Raw genomic sequence first — 19,929 nt, 5'->3', positions numbered from 1 at the left:
GTCCATGAAATCCAACGTCCTCCCCTTCAGACAGACACAATATTTCGTTGGTTTTCGTTTTTGCGTATCCAGCTGATTTTGATTCCATCCCTTGTTCTGACAGCTTGTTTGTGGATCCAAGATTTATACTAATTCCAACTTGTATTTATTCGATTCGATTGGAACGTTACTCCCTGAATCCGGAATATTAATTATTCATCGGAATGCGGATTCTGAATGAGGTATTGTTGGTGAGGCACTGAAAAATTTACAAATCCTGACATGACATGAGATGAGAAAAGAAAACACTCAATGTGAATACATGTAGAAATACCTCCTGCAAAATTTGAAACGTGTACATTCAGTAGTTTCTTGAATCTTCATTTATTTTTAAAGTCTGTTCACTTTTTTCATCGGCTAAGATGCAAAAACTGTTTCAAAAGCACCCAATGTTACGAAATGATATTTTTTTTACATCTATTCTTCCAAAAAAATATATATTTTCATTACAAATTATGATGGGATTCTGAATCAGTGATTCTACTACATACTCTGTTTCTACTCAGACATTCTTAGAATCAATCGATATGGTCAAAACACAAATAAGGTATTATCTATGATATCAGTCGCATTCTTGACTATGTCGCGGATGATTTTCTATTAGAAAAATTGTTAGGACAGTATTGGATTGGTTCACTTCTCAATTTTTTTGATGTACACAGTACACAGTTAATATACAGAACTGCCAAAAGATTTCACTTAACCATTATAGAATAGCATCGGTGTTCCTCAAGGATCGGCATTGGGACTGATCCTAATTATATTATATGAAAATTAGGTATCATTCATTTCACATACGACAGCTCAATTTTTCTGTTGGAAGATGATTCGTCTATTTTGTTGGATGTGGCTCAACTGCCAAATAGAGTAAAAATTGATCGTCTGAATAATTGGATCTCAGACAATTCTTTGTAATTGAATGCTAGCAAAATGTTAAAACCATAGATATTGGCGATGAAGTGGTATAAATATGTTACATCGTTCAATTTTAAGGCATTTGACTTGATCTTGATCTTAAAGTCGATAAACATTGTGATAAACTGGAATAGATATTGTTCATTACCTGAATTTGCAACTGTTTGAGGAAAGAACGGTTTTGGATTTCTGCTTCTCCATCTCCATACAAAAAAATGGGGAAATCTTGGTTAATTTGAACTCTTCTTTCAGCACTTCAAACAGAGATCAGTTTTTGAGAGTCTGATCTATATACGTAAATATATTTCTTAAAACAATCAATCAATTTGTCTGTGGCAATTCTAGTTTTCTGTATTTCTGGGTGATGATAAAAATGAGAAGTTATTTATTGAAGAAAATTGTAACAACTTATTTGATTGATTTCATGTAGAAGGTCGTCTTTTTCTGAATCAAGAAATATGTTTCCTCCTTTCAGTACGTAAGAATTCACTAGATTATAGGCAAATCTAATGGCTTCAATCTGTAGGTTGATGTATGTGTTTTGGTGTTCACTGATATCTTCCGATATTTACTCAAAAGTATCAGTTTTTACACGGAGATCATAGAAAACGATGTACATTTCGTTGGACTTCGCTTTTGGGAAGTTAAAGCCCCTGGTAGGACTCTGTAACGTAGTACATGAGATGATCTATCACTGATATCAGCTGATTCCAAGAAAATAATGGCATCTATCGTGACAAATACATTAGTTATCATGTTGGTATAATTAGTAATAGCAACCTATCACAGAATAAATTGTCCTCATTCTCATAATGCACTCTAAATCATATCCACCCTTCAATCCCCTCTCACATTATAGTCTTGGTCATTATTTTGATATTCTCAAAGAGAAATCCCTTTCATTTCCTCAGGGAGAGCTCATTGTTCATTCTTTCATAACGCGTCTATCCCTCCAGGATCTGTTTACTGTTTCATTTCCATTGCTTCTTTATCCTTTATGAAACCTGCCTGACATTGTATAAGCGAGTATATGTTGAAAAATAATTTTTGTATTTCGCTTGAGTTGAGTGTAATGCAAAATAATTCAGTGTGACATCAGGGAATGATGTTGTCGGGTGATTAGAAGCAAAGCATTATGGTAGTTTTCATCGACCTTTCTGAGGATATTCACCTTCCGCAACCTGAGAAAATAATTAAATAGCAATGGAAAACTGTTTTCAGGTGTAGAAAGTGCAACTTTCCAGTTATTCTTTCGGGTAGTTTTTCAAACATTCGTAATGGGATTGAAAGATACCTTGAAAAGGAATTTTATTCACTCAGAAATCTATCAAATTCCTGGTGTACTTCAAAGTTTCGGGACAATACACTTGTCTTCATCTTCTGATCAGCACCATTTTGGTAAACTCCTGTTTATTCAATCGCATTTATATGAATTTCAATTGGATTGTAAAGGAAATATATGTTCTTCATAGCAAACTATGACTTTAGTAACATCTTCGTAGGAATTGATTCATATAATGTCAAAAGGAATTTGATTTTCCACCAAACCTGTGTCTGTACAAGTAAAGAAACTTCGCACCTAATACTTTCATCTGTTTTTAGATATTTCATTTCTCTGAGGTACCTACACTATCAAAATCAAACTTCTGATTTCCTGGTTGTATTTTGGGTGAGGAGGGGGGTTTTTTCCAAACTATATCTTGTAATAGCTACTGTATATCAAATCATCTACTCCCCTGGTAAATACCATGAAGGGTGTTGGATTATATCCTACAAGTGTCAGTTCAGGATTCTTCACTGAAGGTATTCCTGCATATGCTGTTGGAAATATAACTGCTGCAATAGATTTTCAAATATTGGAACACACTTGCAGACTGTTTTCGAGCTGTTTGGCCACTCATCAGTGCATGGTAGTGTCTATAATCAGCAAAAAGTTGATGATTTTCGATAACTGAAAATCAGACTAGGCTAAAGCGGATAACAAACGACAGATTTGTCATCGCCCAATCTGCCTGTGAACGGGGTAACCAACCACATATCCGAAATCTCCCAATTCCCCGTATAAGGAAAGACAACTTTTCACATATAGTCAGTGGACATACTTGTGAAAAGTTTTCTTTCTCAGGCCCAGGACTTTTCAATACATCTAATAGTTGCGAATTGCTGTTGCAGGCTTTTTACAAAATTGTACACTATCCATGGCTATCCCTTTTATAAATTGCAACTTGTGTGTTTAGGCTCATCTATCGATTGAATACAACTCAATATTTCTTCAATGCAAAAACTAATCCTGCGTGAAAATATCCTCCACTCCATAAATAACAGAAATAAAAACTGATCAACTTTGCCATGACATCGCACTGCACAGTTTTGGAGATCAGTTTTTTTCGGTGCTGTGAAACACAAAAATTCACTGCCTAATCAATTGAAGAGATTCAATATCAGGAACTTCAAATACAAATATGAAAATTATTTCTACCATGTCAACTTTTGCTCACTGGAAAAATCAATAATAAATAAGCAACAGATAAATTTGATTCATCAACTCTTTGGGGGATAATCACCAATCAATATTTTCATTTATTCTTCTCTTGTCGTGATTCCATCACCGTTGATTGTTTTTTAATTTCTGTATGTTTGCATTCATTATGGAGTGATGTTTATTGAGTTTGAGAAAGTCTGAGCCAGACTTCGCATTGTTTTTCAATTAATAATAAAGTAGATTTATGATTATTTATATCATCATTATTTCAGATCTGCCATCACTGTCTTTCCCCAACGGACAGATGGGAAACACGACTACCGGGTCTGGAATCCACAATTGGTGAGCTACGCCGGATATCGACAGCCTGATGGTTCCGTCATCGGAGATCCTATGAACGTGGAATTCACGGATCTATGCGTCAAACTTGGATGGAAGAGTACCGGTGGAAAGTGGGACATACTGCCTCTGGTACTGTCTGCTAATGGTCACGATCCTGATTATTTCGATATTCCTAGAGAGTATATACTGGAAGTGCCCATGAGTCATCCAACGTAAGTACAGGAGGTCATCCCTCCAATCTTTTTTACATATTCAGTAAAGGCCAATTGAATATGAATTATCTATTTAATATCATTCACTCGCTGAAACACAATTTGATACTTAATAATGATAACAATTAGTCCAGCACTGCATTATTATAATGATCACCATTATCATCTGAGCAACTCTATGAATCGAGTAACGATAAAGCTATTCTAGGCTATTGAGTCTTACCAATCGAACATAAATCTCAGAATGGTTTGTAGCCAATAGTTTCAAATAAAATCTGAATGAAATATAAATAATACGATTCCTATGTGGAAATCAAATAGGTAAAAAAGCTTAGCTTTTTGGTATTGTCAGATCGGCACTCTGATCATTGCTCTCTAGCCAGTTATAACAATAAAGACAACTTGTTCAGGTGTTCAGGTGTTAAAAAAGCTATACAGGTTGAAACCGATGTTGGTTATATCCATTCTTGCAGAACAAAGTTCTGCAAGATGAATGACGATATATTTTCCGTAACTTTTGTATCTTTACATTGTGCATGTTTATGTTTTGTGACTCACTGGGAATGTTTCTGAAAGGATAAATAATATTTTTTCTCCTTGTGATACATATGTATAGCTCTTCAGCTTCCAGAAAAATCATCTTACTGTGAATCATACGTTATTTGTTTTTTTGAACTCACAGTCATGGATTCTCTTCGATATGATAATCGTACCATTATTTGTTTACTTCCTACACTTACTAAAATAGATTGTCGTGGCACTTATACATACAGAGGCAGTCCCAATACTTGATCTCAATTTTTTGTATACACATTCGTCTATATCATATCTTATTTTCTTTTTATTTAAGCGGTAAAAATTTTATTGTTACAGTTTTGGAGTATCATCATTGAGAATCACTCCATGAAATTATTATTATTTTCCTCATGCAACTGACCATTGCACAGCCAAAATAATAACTAATTTAATTTCACGCCAAAGTTCCATTTTTACCTTCCTCTTTATTTTTACTCTAAATACTCATTTGTTTTCAATTTCATTCCATATATTCTCTCATACAATCGTTAGAGTATATTCCAATTAATTTGTGGTCACTTGATATGAACTTTTCTTAGAGAAATTGCGGACCAGGTGTTTATGTTCGGTTGTGATATTTCCAAATGGTTTTCAATGTTTCCATTTCAGTATATCTACATGAATTTATGCTTCCATAAATAGTCAGGACTGTGGGTAGTTGTGCGGTGTATATCAGTGATGCCACAATATTGATAATCTAACCGGGAAGCATGTTCAATGTGTACGTTTCGAATTTTACGGTTAATTTAGATGCTTTTTCTGCTCAATCATGCAAATTTGACTACTCTGTCTGCAGTTACTGCATTTTTTTTATGTTAATCTGATTTGATTGATCATGGATTTGTTCATTTATCAAATGCCAAGCTCGAAAGAACCACTTTAATTGGTGTGATGATTTACTCTATCTGCTAATTGTTGAATTCTTGATCAGCAAGCCGATAAAAAGAATATTTAAAATGATTTGTGTTTATTATATCTCTAGGTTATAACTGTTCAATTTAATCTTCATTACATTCAGAATACTAAAACATATCAAAAGAATTTGATACCTCTCCCTTGAGATAAATCTATCGAAGACACTTTTTCCACACTTTGAAAAATGATTTGTTAATGAGCATATGTAAAAAATAGTATAACGTAAGATTCTTAAATAGATTCATCATCGAAAAATATTAGAAATATTCTGAATTGAATTCAAAGCCTAAGGACAAATCTTTCATAAACCAACATCGGGCTGCGTTTTTTCGGCCTGTCAGAAATCTGAGTAAAAGTTAGTATATAATAATAATACTGAACGTGTTCATTACTACGACCATAAAAAAATTACAATATTAAGTTCTAACTGCATATATGAATTTAGAGTAAAAGGCGAAGTTCAATTTTCACAGCTATGCAAATAACTGCTAAACTGTTCTTCCACTCAACCTGAAAATGTCTCTGCATGGGTCTTATAGTAGCATAGCATTAACATAAGTATATGAATATATAAATAAAGATCAGTGACTGGCGATGATACAGAGAGGCATATGCTCGTTGAATGAGTATATTGGTGTGTTTTTCAAACTTCATATGAGACTCAAATAAAACGCCTAGGTTTCTGGCTTTATCAACAACATAAAGTTTATCTGCATTTATATGAATTTCAACTGAATTGATGATTTTACTCATATTGATTTTTGACCCGAAAAAGCGAGTGTGAAGCTGCTAGTTCAATAAAGTGTCAAATATCTTCACGACTTTTTCGTGACTTTCGACCATAAGCCTTCATCTCATAATAAACCGAAGCCTGCAAATCATTCCTTCAAATACATAATATCATACGCCACTTGTACTCATATTTTTCACAGATACGACTGGTTTGAAGGACTTGGTTTGAAATGGTATGCCTTGCCGGCAGTTTCCAATATGATGTTTGACTGTGGAGGCATCCAGTTTACTGCTGCCCCTTTCAATGGATGGTATATGAGCACAGAGATTGGGTGCAGAAATTTATGTGATACCCAGCGACTCAATATGTTAGAGGTGAGCAACACTGAAATTTGAGAGTTACGATTACTATTTCATTTTTGAAGTCTTCGGCATTGACAATCATGGTGGAAAGCCTCAAAACTGTTATATATAATTTTCAATAAGATCCAATGTACATTCTGAACAGGACTCTAGTTACTTTAACTCACTCTGATCCTTGAGAAAATAATTTCAATACGACCTGTTCTATGAGCTATATAATTTTTCTGTTATCTTCAGTATCATAAATCTTGGAGTGAGAATATGTAGGTTGTAATACTTTCTGATGATCAATGAAACATGAAGAATGAATGTTCGTTTCATCTCAAAATAGAATAAAAAACGTTTCTGTACTGAATTGGATGTTAGTTGCTAGTTGACTTTCCGAAATCTCAACAATGCCATATTTGGTAAAACATTGGAGAATTTTACCCTGAAAAAAAAATGCATTGGTGATAATTTCATTCGATAGACAAAAAACTACCGCAGTTTCCTTAATTGAATATCAGTTCAAGTTCTCTACTGACCATTGGTGACTTTTTCAGACAATCGCATTGAACATGGGGTTGGATACAAGAACTCCAGTGACACTGTGGAAGGACAAAGCCATAGTAGAAGCCAATTTAGCGGTTCTGTACAGTTTTCAACAGAAAGAAGTCACCATCGTAGATCATCACACTGCTTCGGAATCTTTCATGAAGCATCTAGAGAACGAAGTGCGATTGCGCAACGGTTGTCCAGCTGATTGGGTTTGGATTGTGCCCCCTCTATCTGGTTCGGCTACCCGGTATTTCACCAAGAGATGGCGTTGTATTATTTGAAACCGTCGTATGAGTATCAGGTGAGAAATCAAATACGTGATGTTTGGAAAATTCAATTACGTCCAGTTGGATATAGTCAACTGTTTTGTTTTTCAATCAAAATCAATGTTAAGTGGTACAGAGTTTAATTTTGACCACTGAGTGCAATATTTGTTTTTTTTATATTTTTTTGCCAGATCAATCAATGATGACAAAAATCTGTTTCTACTTTTCCAAATTATAACAAGTTTGAATAGTCTTCTGAACTTGAGATAATCATTGATATCTTCGAAACCTTTTCTATCTAATTGTACTTTGCAGTAGAAAATCAATATATTCTTTGATATCATTTTCATTAACTACTATCGTCATCCCAATATTTTTATCATTGGAGTTCTTGAAGGAGATTTGAACAGTTTCCGGCAAATTTTCTATTCATCCAATGTTCAAATATTAACTTTAATTTTCTGAAAAAACATAAAATAGTTTGAATGTGGATGACTCTGTAGCAGTTTTGAGCAAATAAACATCAATTAAACATTCACACAGAGCAATTGATTGAACTAACAACAATTCATTAAGCTGATCACCGAAAACGTAATTGTATTTCAATAATTCAAATGGATTAAATTTAGGTTGTTCAAATTTAATTCGTATTCAGTCAGAACAACGAGGTAACACTAAAAAACGGTGGTCTAATAAATCTTGTGGAACATATCGATGATAATGCCTGGTTTTAAATCAAGAGAACTATTCAAATTGAAATTACCAACATTCTTTGCGCTTTCTTGGAGGTAGGCGATTTATTTTAACACGATAGGTGATTAGTCACCCTCTCTGAATTAATAGTTTAGAAGTTGTATGTAATTGTAATCGACATTTGGTTCAGCTATTTGAGTAATTGTAGTTAGCAACAGTTTATGTTACAGTAGTTATTCAGAAACACTGATTTTTTCTGAATAATAACTTCCAGTAGGGAAAGGCATTGCTCTAGAAAGTTTTGTTAGTTTCGGACTTCTACTGTAGATATTTTTATGTTAGAGACGTGAGTAATTTCATATTCCAATGTAGGCAGCGTTTATTTTCTCACACAATAGTACCTTTCAAAAATCACGAGCAATAGCTGTCGGTTGGGATTGCGAAATTCTTCGAAGTTGAGGATTTTCTATTCTATTTCGTGCTTGAATTTCTGCTCGCGAGATTTCTACGAGGTTTTTATTCATAATATTACAAAAATTCACTCACCATCAAGTAGTTGAACGTCACTCAAACCGGCGAAAGTTATGAAAATTCTATGTTATTAAAATTATTGTATACACTTGCTAATACATTTTGGAAAGAATATTGATGATACTTAACTCATTGTACAACGTTGTCAGTCATATCTACATATCCAATCATCTATAGAATAATTATATGATTCAGATTGAACAATTTGTTTCGAAAATTACCACTACAATTCCAAACTATCATAATTAGCTATTTCCAATGAATATTGTTTCATTAAAACAACCACATTTCCCATATTCGAGACACCAGAAAATAGTTCACAAATTGATAAGTTATCGTTTTATTAAAATTCAAAATGCTTCTTCAGATTTTACTCCTGATTATTTGACTTATGTTTGTATGGAATATTAGAAGTCTCAATATAAAGGATTACAATATGTTCATTTAGACTAGGGCTTGAACCACCGACCAACACGGCAGTCAATTCGAGTGAGTGAACAAAGCACCCACGTCGAACCTCCTGGCTACCGACCGACTTGGACTGGATCAGAAAAATCCATTCATAACTCACACGATAAATCGCCATTTCCCAAATATAACATATTTTTTGACACAAAACATCGCAGTGTGCCAGATTGTTGTGAGAATTATAAATTATTCACATCTAGTTTGGGACTGGTGAAAACTTCCCTTACTGAAAACTCCCATCGGTCAATAGATTTAACCAGCGGATGATTTGACAACGGCCGGACAATTTTACCCATGCCTATTTGAATAAACTCATTCTACAGAACTGTTGAACAAATTATTTCGAGCAAAAATCACTGGCATTTGAAAGGTTTATGTATGGCTCGATTCGCACATGGCTGGTTTTGAATTATACTGGAACTTTTCGGTTAGCAGCCAGTGATTATAGTACAGAATGCCGTGATACATCATCGGAGTTACTAATTATGATGGAGTTATAACTTTCAAAAAACTAGGCTACAGTTGTTTTCAGCAGAGTATAGATTACATTTTTTCAAATGCTCTTTCAAATTTCATCAGTTGGGAAAGGGATAAAAAAATTTTCTGTAGGTGAACAATTCAGTTTCTTCACCGTTTCGGACGTTTTAAATTCATCATCAGGGCTCAAACATTAGTTCATCTATATTTAAAAAAAAAACCTAGACGATATGCATAACAGACAACGTAGGTACGAAAACAAACGTAAATAAGGACTAACTACATGAAACATTGGTAAAAACTGAATTGTTCATCTACAAAAACATTTTTGATCCCTTTTCCAAGTGATAAAAAAAAACAACATTTGAAAGCATTATTTGGATCACCAAACCTCGCAAAGTATGGATGAACGTCGTTTGTCTTTGAAAATTGTACAACCAATCGAAGAATGTGTGAAAGCTATTTTCCGGGTTGTTTGGCCGTGGTCTTCAGGTTTTATTCCTGACATTTCGTCTACTACTGCGGTAAACATTATCAAAGGCGATGTGGTAACAATCTCAGTGTCCGAGTTGTTGTTCTTGTTGTTCATCAATTTTCATCACCTCTTCTTTTTCATTGAAATCATCCCTGTGCTTTTGAGTTTCTGTTGCCTCTCTATATACTCTTGTATGAGTCGACAATGTCTTTTGTGCTCAGAGAAACGGGTACATACAGCTATAAGGAATCCGGTATACCCCGGGCGTTGCTGAAGGTTCTCCGGGGTGTTCAGTCTATCTTTGACTTTGATAGTTTTTGTTGGCCTAAATATTGGTTTCGCGACGATTACCTATACCCATAGGGAAGAAAATCTTTTCCCTTGACCAGTCTAGCTTCTTTTTCTCTCTCCTTGGTTGTATAGCCCGCTCTAATGCCCCTCCACTGTAACCATTCCTTTTGAAGGTATTTCTCAGGTGATTGAGTTCCTTAGAAAGACTCTCAGATTCACACGAGCGTCGTGCTCTCTCAACAATAATTTCAATTGACTCCTTTTTTTGTTATGGCTTGAGGTTAGTGTATATCCACTATTGAGAATCAGACCTTGTTCATGACGGAAAATAATCAAGGGTTTTCTGAACCAAATACCACCAAGGCAGTTTTCTCAAGGTACCAAAAAGCGAACATAAATATCTACTACCAAGAATATGTTCCTACTGCCTGGGAGTCGTCTGATGAGTACATTCCTCCCAAGTCTCTGGAAAACACTACATAAAAAGGTTTCGGGAGTTGAAGTAATGAAGAAAAATGAAATGAATCTAGTAACAGTATCAGTAAATATACATTTTTTTTCCACAGGAAGCAGCATGGAAAACGCACGTTTGGAAAAAGGGTAGGGAATCTGGAAAGAGCAAGAAACCCCGTAGGAAATTTCATTTCAAGCAAATCGCAAGGTATGAGGGTGAAAGTAGTTGGTAGCTCTTGAGTTTTGTAGCCTGGAGACGACTCCCTCTTTTCGAATTCATTCAAGCTCTCATTGAATACCCCTTTGTTTCTAGAGTGAGACACTCTCTTTTTTAATTTTTCTATGCATATTTACCTACATACGGCACTGAATGAAGTGCTGTATGCTTTATCACTTCTTGTATTGCTGTATTTTTTCATTGAAATCCGTATACAAAGTAAAAAATCATGAAGCTTCTGGTAGAAATAATCTCCCTATCCCTTTAATTTTTCAGAGCTGTCAAGTTCACCTCGAAGTTATTCGGTAGGGCGCTCTCCCGTCGCATTAAAGCTACAGTTCTTTACGCTACTGAGACTGGAAAATCCGAGAACTACGCCAAAAAATTAGGGGAACTGCTTGGGCATGCTTTCAATGCTCAGGTGTATTGCATGGCCGACTATGACATCTCCAGCATTGAACATGAAGCACTCTTGGTCGTGATCACCTCAACTTTCGGGAATGGAGATCCACCAGAAAATGGGGAGGTATGTATTCAAGAGTGTAATTTAATGAGTGACTGAAAGATAACATTGTTCAAATTTCGAATCATCGGACCAGGTCGACTGAGGAAGCTATTGTGTCAAACTAGTTCGACTGAGAAAGCTACTATACACAGAATTGCGTCTTTTGAATGAGGAAGCTACTGCGTCAAATCAGTTCGACCAAGGAAGCTTTTGATTCGAACCTGTGGAACTGAGCTAGATACTGGATAGCGAAACACGTCTTTCGACCAAGGAAGCTACTGTGTTGAACCGGTTCGACTGAGGAAGTCGAACCAGTGCGGTTGAGGTAGCTCCTGAGTCAAACCAGTTCAACTGTGGAAACTGCTGTGTCTGTGTCGAACGCATCTACCGACTGAAGAACCTACAGTATTGAACTAGCTAGACAAGGGAAGCTACTATGTCGAACCAGTTCGACTGAGGAAGCTACTGATTAGCGAAATAAGTTATCCAACCAAGGAAGCAACTGTGTCGAAGTAGTTCAACTGAGGAAGCTCCCATTTAACGAAACTCGTCTATCGACCGAAGAAGCTACTGTATCAAATCAGTGCGATTGAGAAAGCTACTGACTAACAAAATAGGTCTTTCGACCGAGGTAGCTACTGGGTCGAATCGGTTCTACTGAGAGAGCTACTGTGATGAAGAAGTGCGGATCATGAAGCTACTGTATAGCAAAAGACGATTTTGACCAACGAAGCTATTTTGTCATCAGTTCGGCTAAGTAAGCTATTGAGTCAAACCGATGCGACTGAGGAAGCTACTGAATAGCGAAACACATCTTTCAATCAAGGAAACTACTCGGTCAGACGAGTTCTACTGAGAAGGCTACTGTGATAAACCAGTACGACTAATGAAGCTACTGTAATGACTTTTTTGTCCAAAGAAGCTTCTGTGCCGAACTAGTTTGACTGATTAAATTACTGTATCAAACCAGTGTGAATTTAGGAGCCATTGGGTAGCGAAGGGAGTCATTCAATTGAGGGAGGTACTGTGTCGAAGCAGTTCGATGAAGCTACTGTATAGCGAAACACATGTTTTGGATGAGGAAGCTACTGGGTCAAACCAGTTCCACTGAGGAAGCTACTAAGTAGCGCACCGTTTTTTTCGACTGAGGAAGCTACTGTCAAGAGTTAGTTTGACTGAGGAAGCTATTGTGTCGAACCAGGTGTACTACGTCGGAGCAGTTCTACTGAGAGAGCTACTGTGACGGAGAAGTGCGGGTTGTGAATCCACTGTATAGCAAAAGATGATGTTTGACCAAAGAAGCTACTGTGTCCAACCAGTTCGACTAAAGAAGCTATTGAGTCTAACCGGTGCGACTGAGGAAGCTACTGAATAGCGAAACACATCTTTGAATCGAGGAGTCAAACCAGTTCTACTGAGAGGGCTACTGTGTCAAACCAGTGCGATTGATGAAGCTACTGTGAAGACGTCTTTTGCTCGAGGGAGCTTCTGTGTCGAACTAGTTTGACTGAAGAAATTACTGTACCATACTGTGTCGAAGCTGTTCGACTGAGGAAGCTACTGTAATGAGCCAGTCCGCCTGAGAAAACTCCTGCATAGCGGGACGTGTCTTTTGGATTTGGAAGCTACTGTGTTAACACGAAAATGTATCGATTTCATTAGATTCTGGTTTTTTAGATGGTGAGAGTGTTCAAAAAGTGAAAAATGAGTCATTATATGCAATCTTTAATGAGAATATATATAGTGTTTGCAATATTGTTTGTTACGTTCTGTTACTAATTATATGTAACCCCCTTTCCTATCGATATGGTACTTTTTTATTTTATGTTATCTGAAATATCCTCAGCACATTACCTCTTGAGGTAATTAACCAACTCCCTATCGGTATAGTACTTGTTTGTTTAATTTCTTTTGAGAAACTTTCCGCAGATTACCTCTTAAGCTAATATTTTTTACAGGAATTTGCCAAAAACTTGTACACAATGAAAATGAGTGAAAACGGAATATCCAACGGAGATCCATCTAAATTGAGGTGAGTTCGGAGAAGAGAGTATTCAATATAGTTTTTTTTCTTCAGTATTGGTATTATTCAGTAATTTGTTGATATCGTCAGCAAATTATCTAATAGTGATGTGACGCTTCTCAATAACAAGTTTTTCCACTTTCTCAACATTTCCATTGATTGTTGATGTACTGGGGCTTGAACTACTTGTTAACGTTTTTCTGATTCGGAGTACAATCACTGTATGTCACTGTCAACATTTCAGGTGTTTTGAGCATTTTTTTCAATTCTCACACGAAATTTGATGTAAATTCTTTGACACACTTTTTTCGATAGCAGCTGAAACCATGAACAAATATTCGAAAAGAGTGTACCAAGCCGAAACAATTAAAGACTCTAATTGAATATATGTGTCCCGCGACATTTGAACATTATTTTTCGAACAGCACGCATTTCATGCGGAACAAACGAAACTCCACAGAAGAGAAACAACGCTGAAATTAACTGGACTGTAACAAAATGGGAGAGAGGCAAAACAACCTCGATACTTTTTTAATAAAACTCCCGTTTCCTTTCCACTTTTCTCTCGGAAACAATGCTTTGTTCCACCAGTGTTTCCTTATTACATTGAATAACTCCCAAAATTCTTTTTCTACCACATTCTTGCAAACAAAGAGTTCTTTCAGAATTCCAGACTTGTTGAAATTCAAATGCAAGTTCGATATATTATGAAAAGTTTGATATAAATTGCGCTATAATTCAATAATAATAATAATTAACGTCTTTATTACTACAACTACATATATAAATTTATAGTAAAAGGCGAAGTTCAATTTTCGCAGCTATACAAATAACTGCTGAATTGTTCTTCCACTCTGCATGGGTATTGAAGTAGCGTATTATTAACATAAGTATCTGAATACATGAATGAAGATCAGTTTCTGGCGATGATACAAAACTAGATAAACAATTATTGGTCAGGAATCGCTCAAAGAGGAAAAAAATTAAAGAAGATAGAAAAGCGGAATGGTGAAACGTTCATCATTTTATTGATTTTGAAAAAGATACACAGGGTGTAACTAAATAAGTGTAAAACATTCAAGGTGATTCCTCATCGAAAAAAAGATAGGATCTTTCATATAAAGAAATTTCATTGGAGCATCCCTTGTTAAGATACAGCCCCTTAAAGGGGGTACATAAAATTTGTATAACAATTTTTTTCACAAGCACTAAAGAAGTTACAATATTGAAATTGACCTGACGTTTTGTACTACCAAAAAGACACTTAGCCAGTAATTTATTTGGTTTACCCCATGATTGTAAGGGGTGGAAAACGCAACCCCTAAAATTTATTTCCAATGTAACTTCTTATCTTATTATTTGTTTACCATTTAAAAATTCATTTTCGAAAGCCTGTTTCATTCTAAACAAAAAATGTCTCTTTGGTTTTTTGCCCAAAATAAACCACTTCGCAGCAAAAATTATTTTACGAACAACTACAGAGATACATCGTCATAAATACGAAACTAATCTATCTAGTAGGTCGCTATTAGCGATAGTGACAATTGAATTGGTATGACGCTGTCAGTTTGTGAATTTTCGAAATTGAATTAATACTAATTGTGTCTTGTTGTTGTGCTCTTAATTTGTTACTTCAATATTTCACTTGTTATTAAAATGGCATACACAAATGAGGAAATGGCTGATATGCATTACGTTTACGGTCTGTCGCAGGGGAATGTGTTAGAAGCTTCTAGAAGATATGCTGAAATGTATCCTCAACGGCAGCATCCTTCACACAGAATATTTGCTCGACTTCATCAACGATTACGAGAATATGGTTCATTCGACAAAAGAACGCAGGATTGTGGTCGCCATCGAGAAGTCGACACCACAGCTCGAGGAAGCAGTATTTAATTTGATTGAAGAACAACCTACTACCAGTACTAGAAAGATTGCTTTCCAGCTAAATTTTGATCATATGACGGTATTTCGAATTTTAAAGGAACAACTCTTATACCCTTACCATCTGCAACGAGTACAGGCACTGTTACCGCGAGACTTTCCGAACCGTCTTGAATTTTGCAATTGGATGCTGGAAATGATTAGAAGAAATTGCGACTTTCTGAAGACGATAGAATTCACAGATGAATGTAGTTTTTCTCGGGACAAGATTATTAATTTTCATAATTACCACATATGGGCTGATGAAAACCCTCACGCTATTGTCGAAACTAACCATCAAGAACAGTTTTCTCTTAACGTGTGGCTCGGAGTTATTGGGGATGATTTAGTTGAGCCTCATTTTCTACCTCCTCGATTAAATGGTGAGGCATACGTTCAATTTGTAAGAGAAGTGCATCCAGTACTGCTGGAGGAAGTTCCTTTGGGCGTCAGAAGGTAAATGTTTCTATGCCTGATGGGGCTCTCGCCCATTTTCCGGATCTCAGTCCTCTCGATTTCTCTATTTGGGGCCATTTACAGCATTTGGTTTATCGTACTCCTGTTCGCGATGTAGACGACTTAAGAAACCGCATCATCGATGCGTGCAGGGTAATCAGAGAGACTCCAGGAATATTTGAGCGAATACGTGGCTCAATGCGCCGACGTCTAGACGTATGCGTAATGTCTGAAGGTAGACATATTGAACATTTACTATGATTTCTACATGTTGTGTGCTTTGTTATAAATAAATTAGTTTTGTTTATTACCCTTTAATCGTTTAATGCGGGTACTAACTACAAAATAACAATAAATCCAGTTCGTATTTATGACGATGTATCTCTGTAGTTGTTCGTAAAACAATTTTTTGGACGTCTGACATCCCACTATACAAACTTTTTTCTTACATTTACAGTGAAGAGAATATTTTACAAAAAACTGCAACATCGACTTCAGTAGCATCAGATGTCGGACAAATTTTGTAATTTGAATTAAAATTCTCACTTCAGCACTCGTATCCATTCTGCGTTAGGTCTATAAATAATTACTTGCGGAAAAATAAATTTGTTGCAGTGGTGGTTTGAAATCAATTTTACTCCCAGACCCGCATGGAGCTATTAGCATTTGCCAGGCATGGCTCACTCAATATTTCTCCGACCTTCATCCCATTAATTCCGAAATTAATGGGGTTGTGTCGTTTTCCCCCGGTAAATAATTTCTGGAAATTATTTCCACTTGTAATTGGTTCCCAGTACACAATTTCGAAGTGAGTCGATCAATTTTCTCAAGCCCAGAGGTTGAAAAATGAATGGCGGCCAGTGCCGCATTTTGGGCCGCTTCGTTTCCAGTCCGGAAAAATTCGTTTGTTCATTTTGTTCAATGGTGGTTAATTGGGTTGCTACTTTTCCTCTCCTGGAAAAAATCTGAGAGAGTTGAAGTAATATATTCGTATTGTTACGAATTGGCAAGTACGGCTCAAAATGCGGCACAATGGTACAAAGATACAAAGGGCCTATTAGACATCGTAGTTCATCTCTACTGTAGTCTAACAACTGTTTGGTTTCAATGGTGAATGAACGCTTTGTAGTGAAATATTATTTCAGAAGTCCATAAATATTCTTGCCATCCAGGTGTTCAAAGTTTGTTTGGCAAAGCCTAAATCAATGTCAGTCCTCTTCACTCGGGAACAGTACTGTATGAGGGCATTCGTAGTTGACAGTTGGAGGCGTAATGTCAGAGGTCAAAAGCCAGAATGCCGTGAGTTTCAGTTTCAACCAGCAGTCGATTGTACTCTGCATTAGATGAATTCCATCTAGCCTCTCTCCAGAAAATTGTGCAAAGGGGCTAGATCTAGAAGGATCTCCATGATGATGCCAAGATGACAAGGTCATCTGCATGAGCTTGCAGATCTATTTCTCTTCTGTCGAGGGTATCAAGCAGACTATCTATCAGGAGCGACTACAAAAGGGGAAAGTACCCCACTTTGAGGGCAGCCATTGGTGACCCTGATCCTAATGGCCTCATCTTGAAGAATCATAGTTTCAGTTATTCTCACCAGCATGTCGTAGATCCAGCCAGTTATGGTCGATTCTTTTTCCAGCCAGCAGTGATTCTATAGATTCAGATAGTGCATTGTCAAATGCTCCTTCAATATCGAGAAAAACAGCTACTGCAACCTTCTTGTTGTCAAGGGATTGGAAAATTTTCTCTACAAGGTTGTTTGATGATGAACTTGTCGATTTGTCTGTTGAATATGCATGTTGATGCTTATTCAGGCTCAAGTTTTCATAGACCTGCTTCAATATAATCTGATGCTCTTCGACTACGGCGTATTCAGAATAGCTGTCTACGTTCCTCGTTTGGTATCCGGAAATATGACCATATATCCTCAGTTATGCGAGAATCAGTATGGTAAAAAGTTGAGAAACTTAGAACATTGAATCTACTTACCAACACTCGACAACTTTATTACCTACTAAAGAAACTGAGAACATTCTCAAAACCTCAATTATTAGTTTCACCACACGAAACAGTTCTTTCAATCATCCCCAAACAAAAAACCTCCATCTTATTTCGCTGCTTCTCTATTAATGCACCCAACCATTATAGTCAACTATCCTGTGAGTTTCGATCTTATACAAATAAATATTTCAAAAGGAGACTAAAAACTTCCTCAACTGTCTAGTAACTTGTCCGTTCCCGAACTTGCCAATACAGAAAGGAGGTTTCCACAGTGGTTGCATTAGCAAATTTTCTGATCTTGTCATCAAAGTATCACTGTCAACCTGCTTTTTTTTTGTATTGCCCAGTTATTGCTATTTCCAGGTTGAGTTGAAAAACACCTTCATTAGGAAAGTTGTTTCCATTTTCCTCTTTTTGTCTATTTCAATTGTACTTTCATAATAAATAGTAACGTGAAAATACACCTGGCAATGAACATGGGTAAACCTCTGCAAAGGGGCAAAAGATCTGCTTCAGTCCTACAGAGCTAGCTTGGAATAATTACGGGGTCTATCACTGGACATTGTCCATTTAGAGTACACCACAATAAAATATGGTTGTATAACGTCGACCACAGTTGATGCCACTGCAACAAAGGGGTGATTGGGGGTAGTTTTTCTTTGTTCCTGTATCTCAGAAGGTGGACAACTAATGGAAAACCCAAAGTATGTCTGTAAAAATATGACAAATATCCATCAGACGGTCTTGACAATCTGATGGAGGGAATATGATGGAATGAGTATCATGAAGTTGAAGGTTTTTTCAAAGGGTCTGACGACCCTAACATAGTAAAAAGCAAACAAAATCATGAACTCCTTCTCATACCTTTGATGACTCCATAATGGCAGATATAAACAAATACATATTTTTTTTCAAAATCAGTATGGCATCCTCAAAGTCCTTCATCAAAGCCAACAGTCAATCAGAAATAGCAACAAGGCACAAAAAACTCGACAGGCTCAATTCTTTGAGGGGTTCGGTACTGAGCGAGCCTTTGATAGAGGACACCTTTGGTCCTCTTAGTAATGTTAGGTAAGAATAGGGCACGGCTTGTTTACAATGCCAAGTAGAGCTGTGAATTATTTTCTTGACCTTGCCAAAAGTTGATTTGTATAATGCTTCATTACTGCGAAATATTGTTTGGAATGAGCCTTGCACGCTGATGATACCGTACCAATCGAAGCATGTTTCATATATCGCATGGATATGAACGACTAGATGTTGATCGGAGTCATTTTTTGTTCTGATAACGGTTTATTGAAATCTAGGTTCGCCGTGTTTGCCCTTGGCTCGAGCGCCTATCCGAACTTCTGCGCTTTTGGTAAGTACGTGGATAACCTACTGGGAGAGCTGGGTGGAGAAAGACTGTTGAAGATGGCGTCCGGAGATGAATTATGCGGGCAGGAACAGGCGTTTAGGAAGTGGGCTCCACAAATTTTCCAGGTAGGAACATTGTATTTCTTGAAAACAAAATCCAATACACAGATTGAGTTGAGGTTGATGATAGATCATTTGTTGTTATACCAGAAAGGGAGAATGAAATATTCGATATTGAACAAGTAGATGTACTATACAGATTCTAGGACCATGGTGCTTCATTTTAGTCATTCTCGGATCTCCGAACGGAACTTTGTGGAACACCCATCCTAATTTATAGTACAGAGTGACGTCGTAGAGCCAATCACAATGGATAGAATAAATATCGGTTGTGTGTTGCACAATGTTCTGTTTGGAGGTCCGGAAATGACCAAAATGAAGCACCATGAGACATGGCTTGGGATTTGATCCCAGAATCTGTATAAAACGTCTACTGAAACATCTCATGAAGATTTGCATTTGAGGCCATTTATTGGTACCTTCTCTTCTCATTGATTCTCAATATTGTATTTGAAAACTAGACTGTTTGCGATGAATCATTTCATTTAAAATCGTTGTTTTTTTCTGATTATTCTCTTCCAACCGATGAAATGGTGGAAATATTGAAAATTAGACCAC

At 36.4% G+C, this 19,929-nt stretch overlaps 1 protein-coding gene across 1 annotated transcript in view; it reads left to right on the top strand.

Annotated features, from left to right (window-relative positions):
- Nucleotides 1-19,929, top strand: part of Nos (Nitric oxide synthase) — a 150,772-nt gene that overhangs the window by 116,215 nt on the left and 14,628 nt on the right. Inside the window, 9 exon segments of the mRNA XM_074171626.1 lie at nt 3,709-3,990; nt 6,414-6,588; nt 7,119-7,353; nt 7,356-7,414; nt 10,881-10,975; nt 11,261-11,510; nt 13,448-13,521; nt 18,817-18,966; nt 19,203-19,377. Of these exon segments, the coding sequence (XP_074027727.1) occupies nt 3,709-3,990; nt 6,414-6,588; nt 7,119-7,353; nt 7,356-7,414; nt 10,881-10,975; nt 11,261-11,510; nt 13,448-13,521; nt 18,817-18,966; nt 19,203-19,377 (1,495 nt within the window).

This window comes from Leptinotarsa decemlineata, unplaced genomic scaffold, assembly GCF_025532065.1.
Source record: "Leptinotarsa decemlineata unplaced genomic scaffold, Ldec_3_MD MMD2_P_RNA_scaffold_12, whole genome shotgun sequence".
Classification (NCBI taxonomy): Eukaryota; Metazoa; Arthropoda; class Insecta; order Coleoptera; family Chrysomelidae; genus Leptinotarsa; species Leptinotarsa decemlineata.
This window is presented reverse-complemented; position numbering and strand designations above follow the sequence as displayed.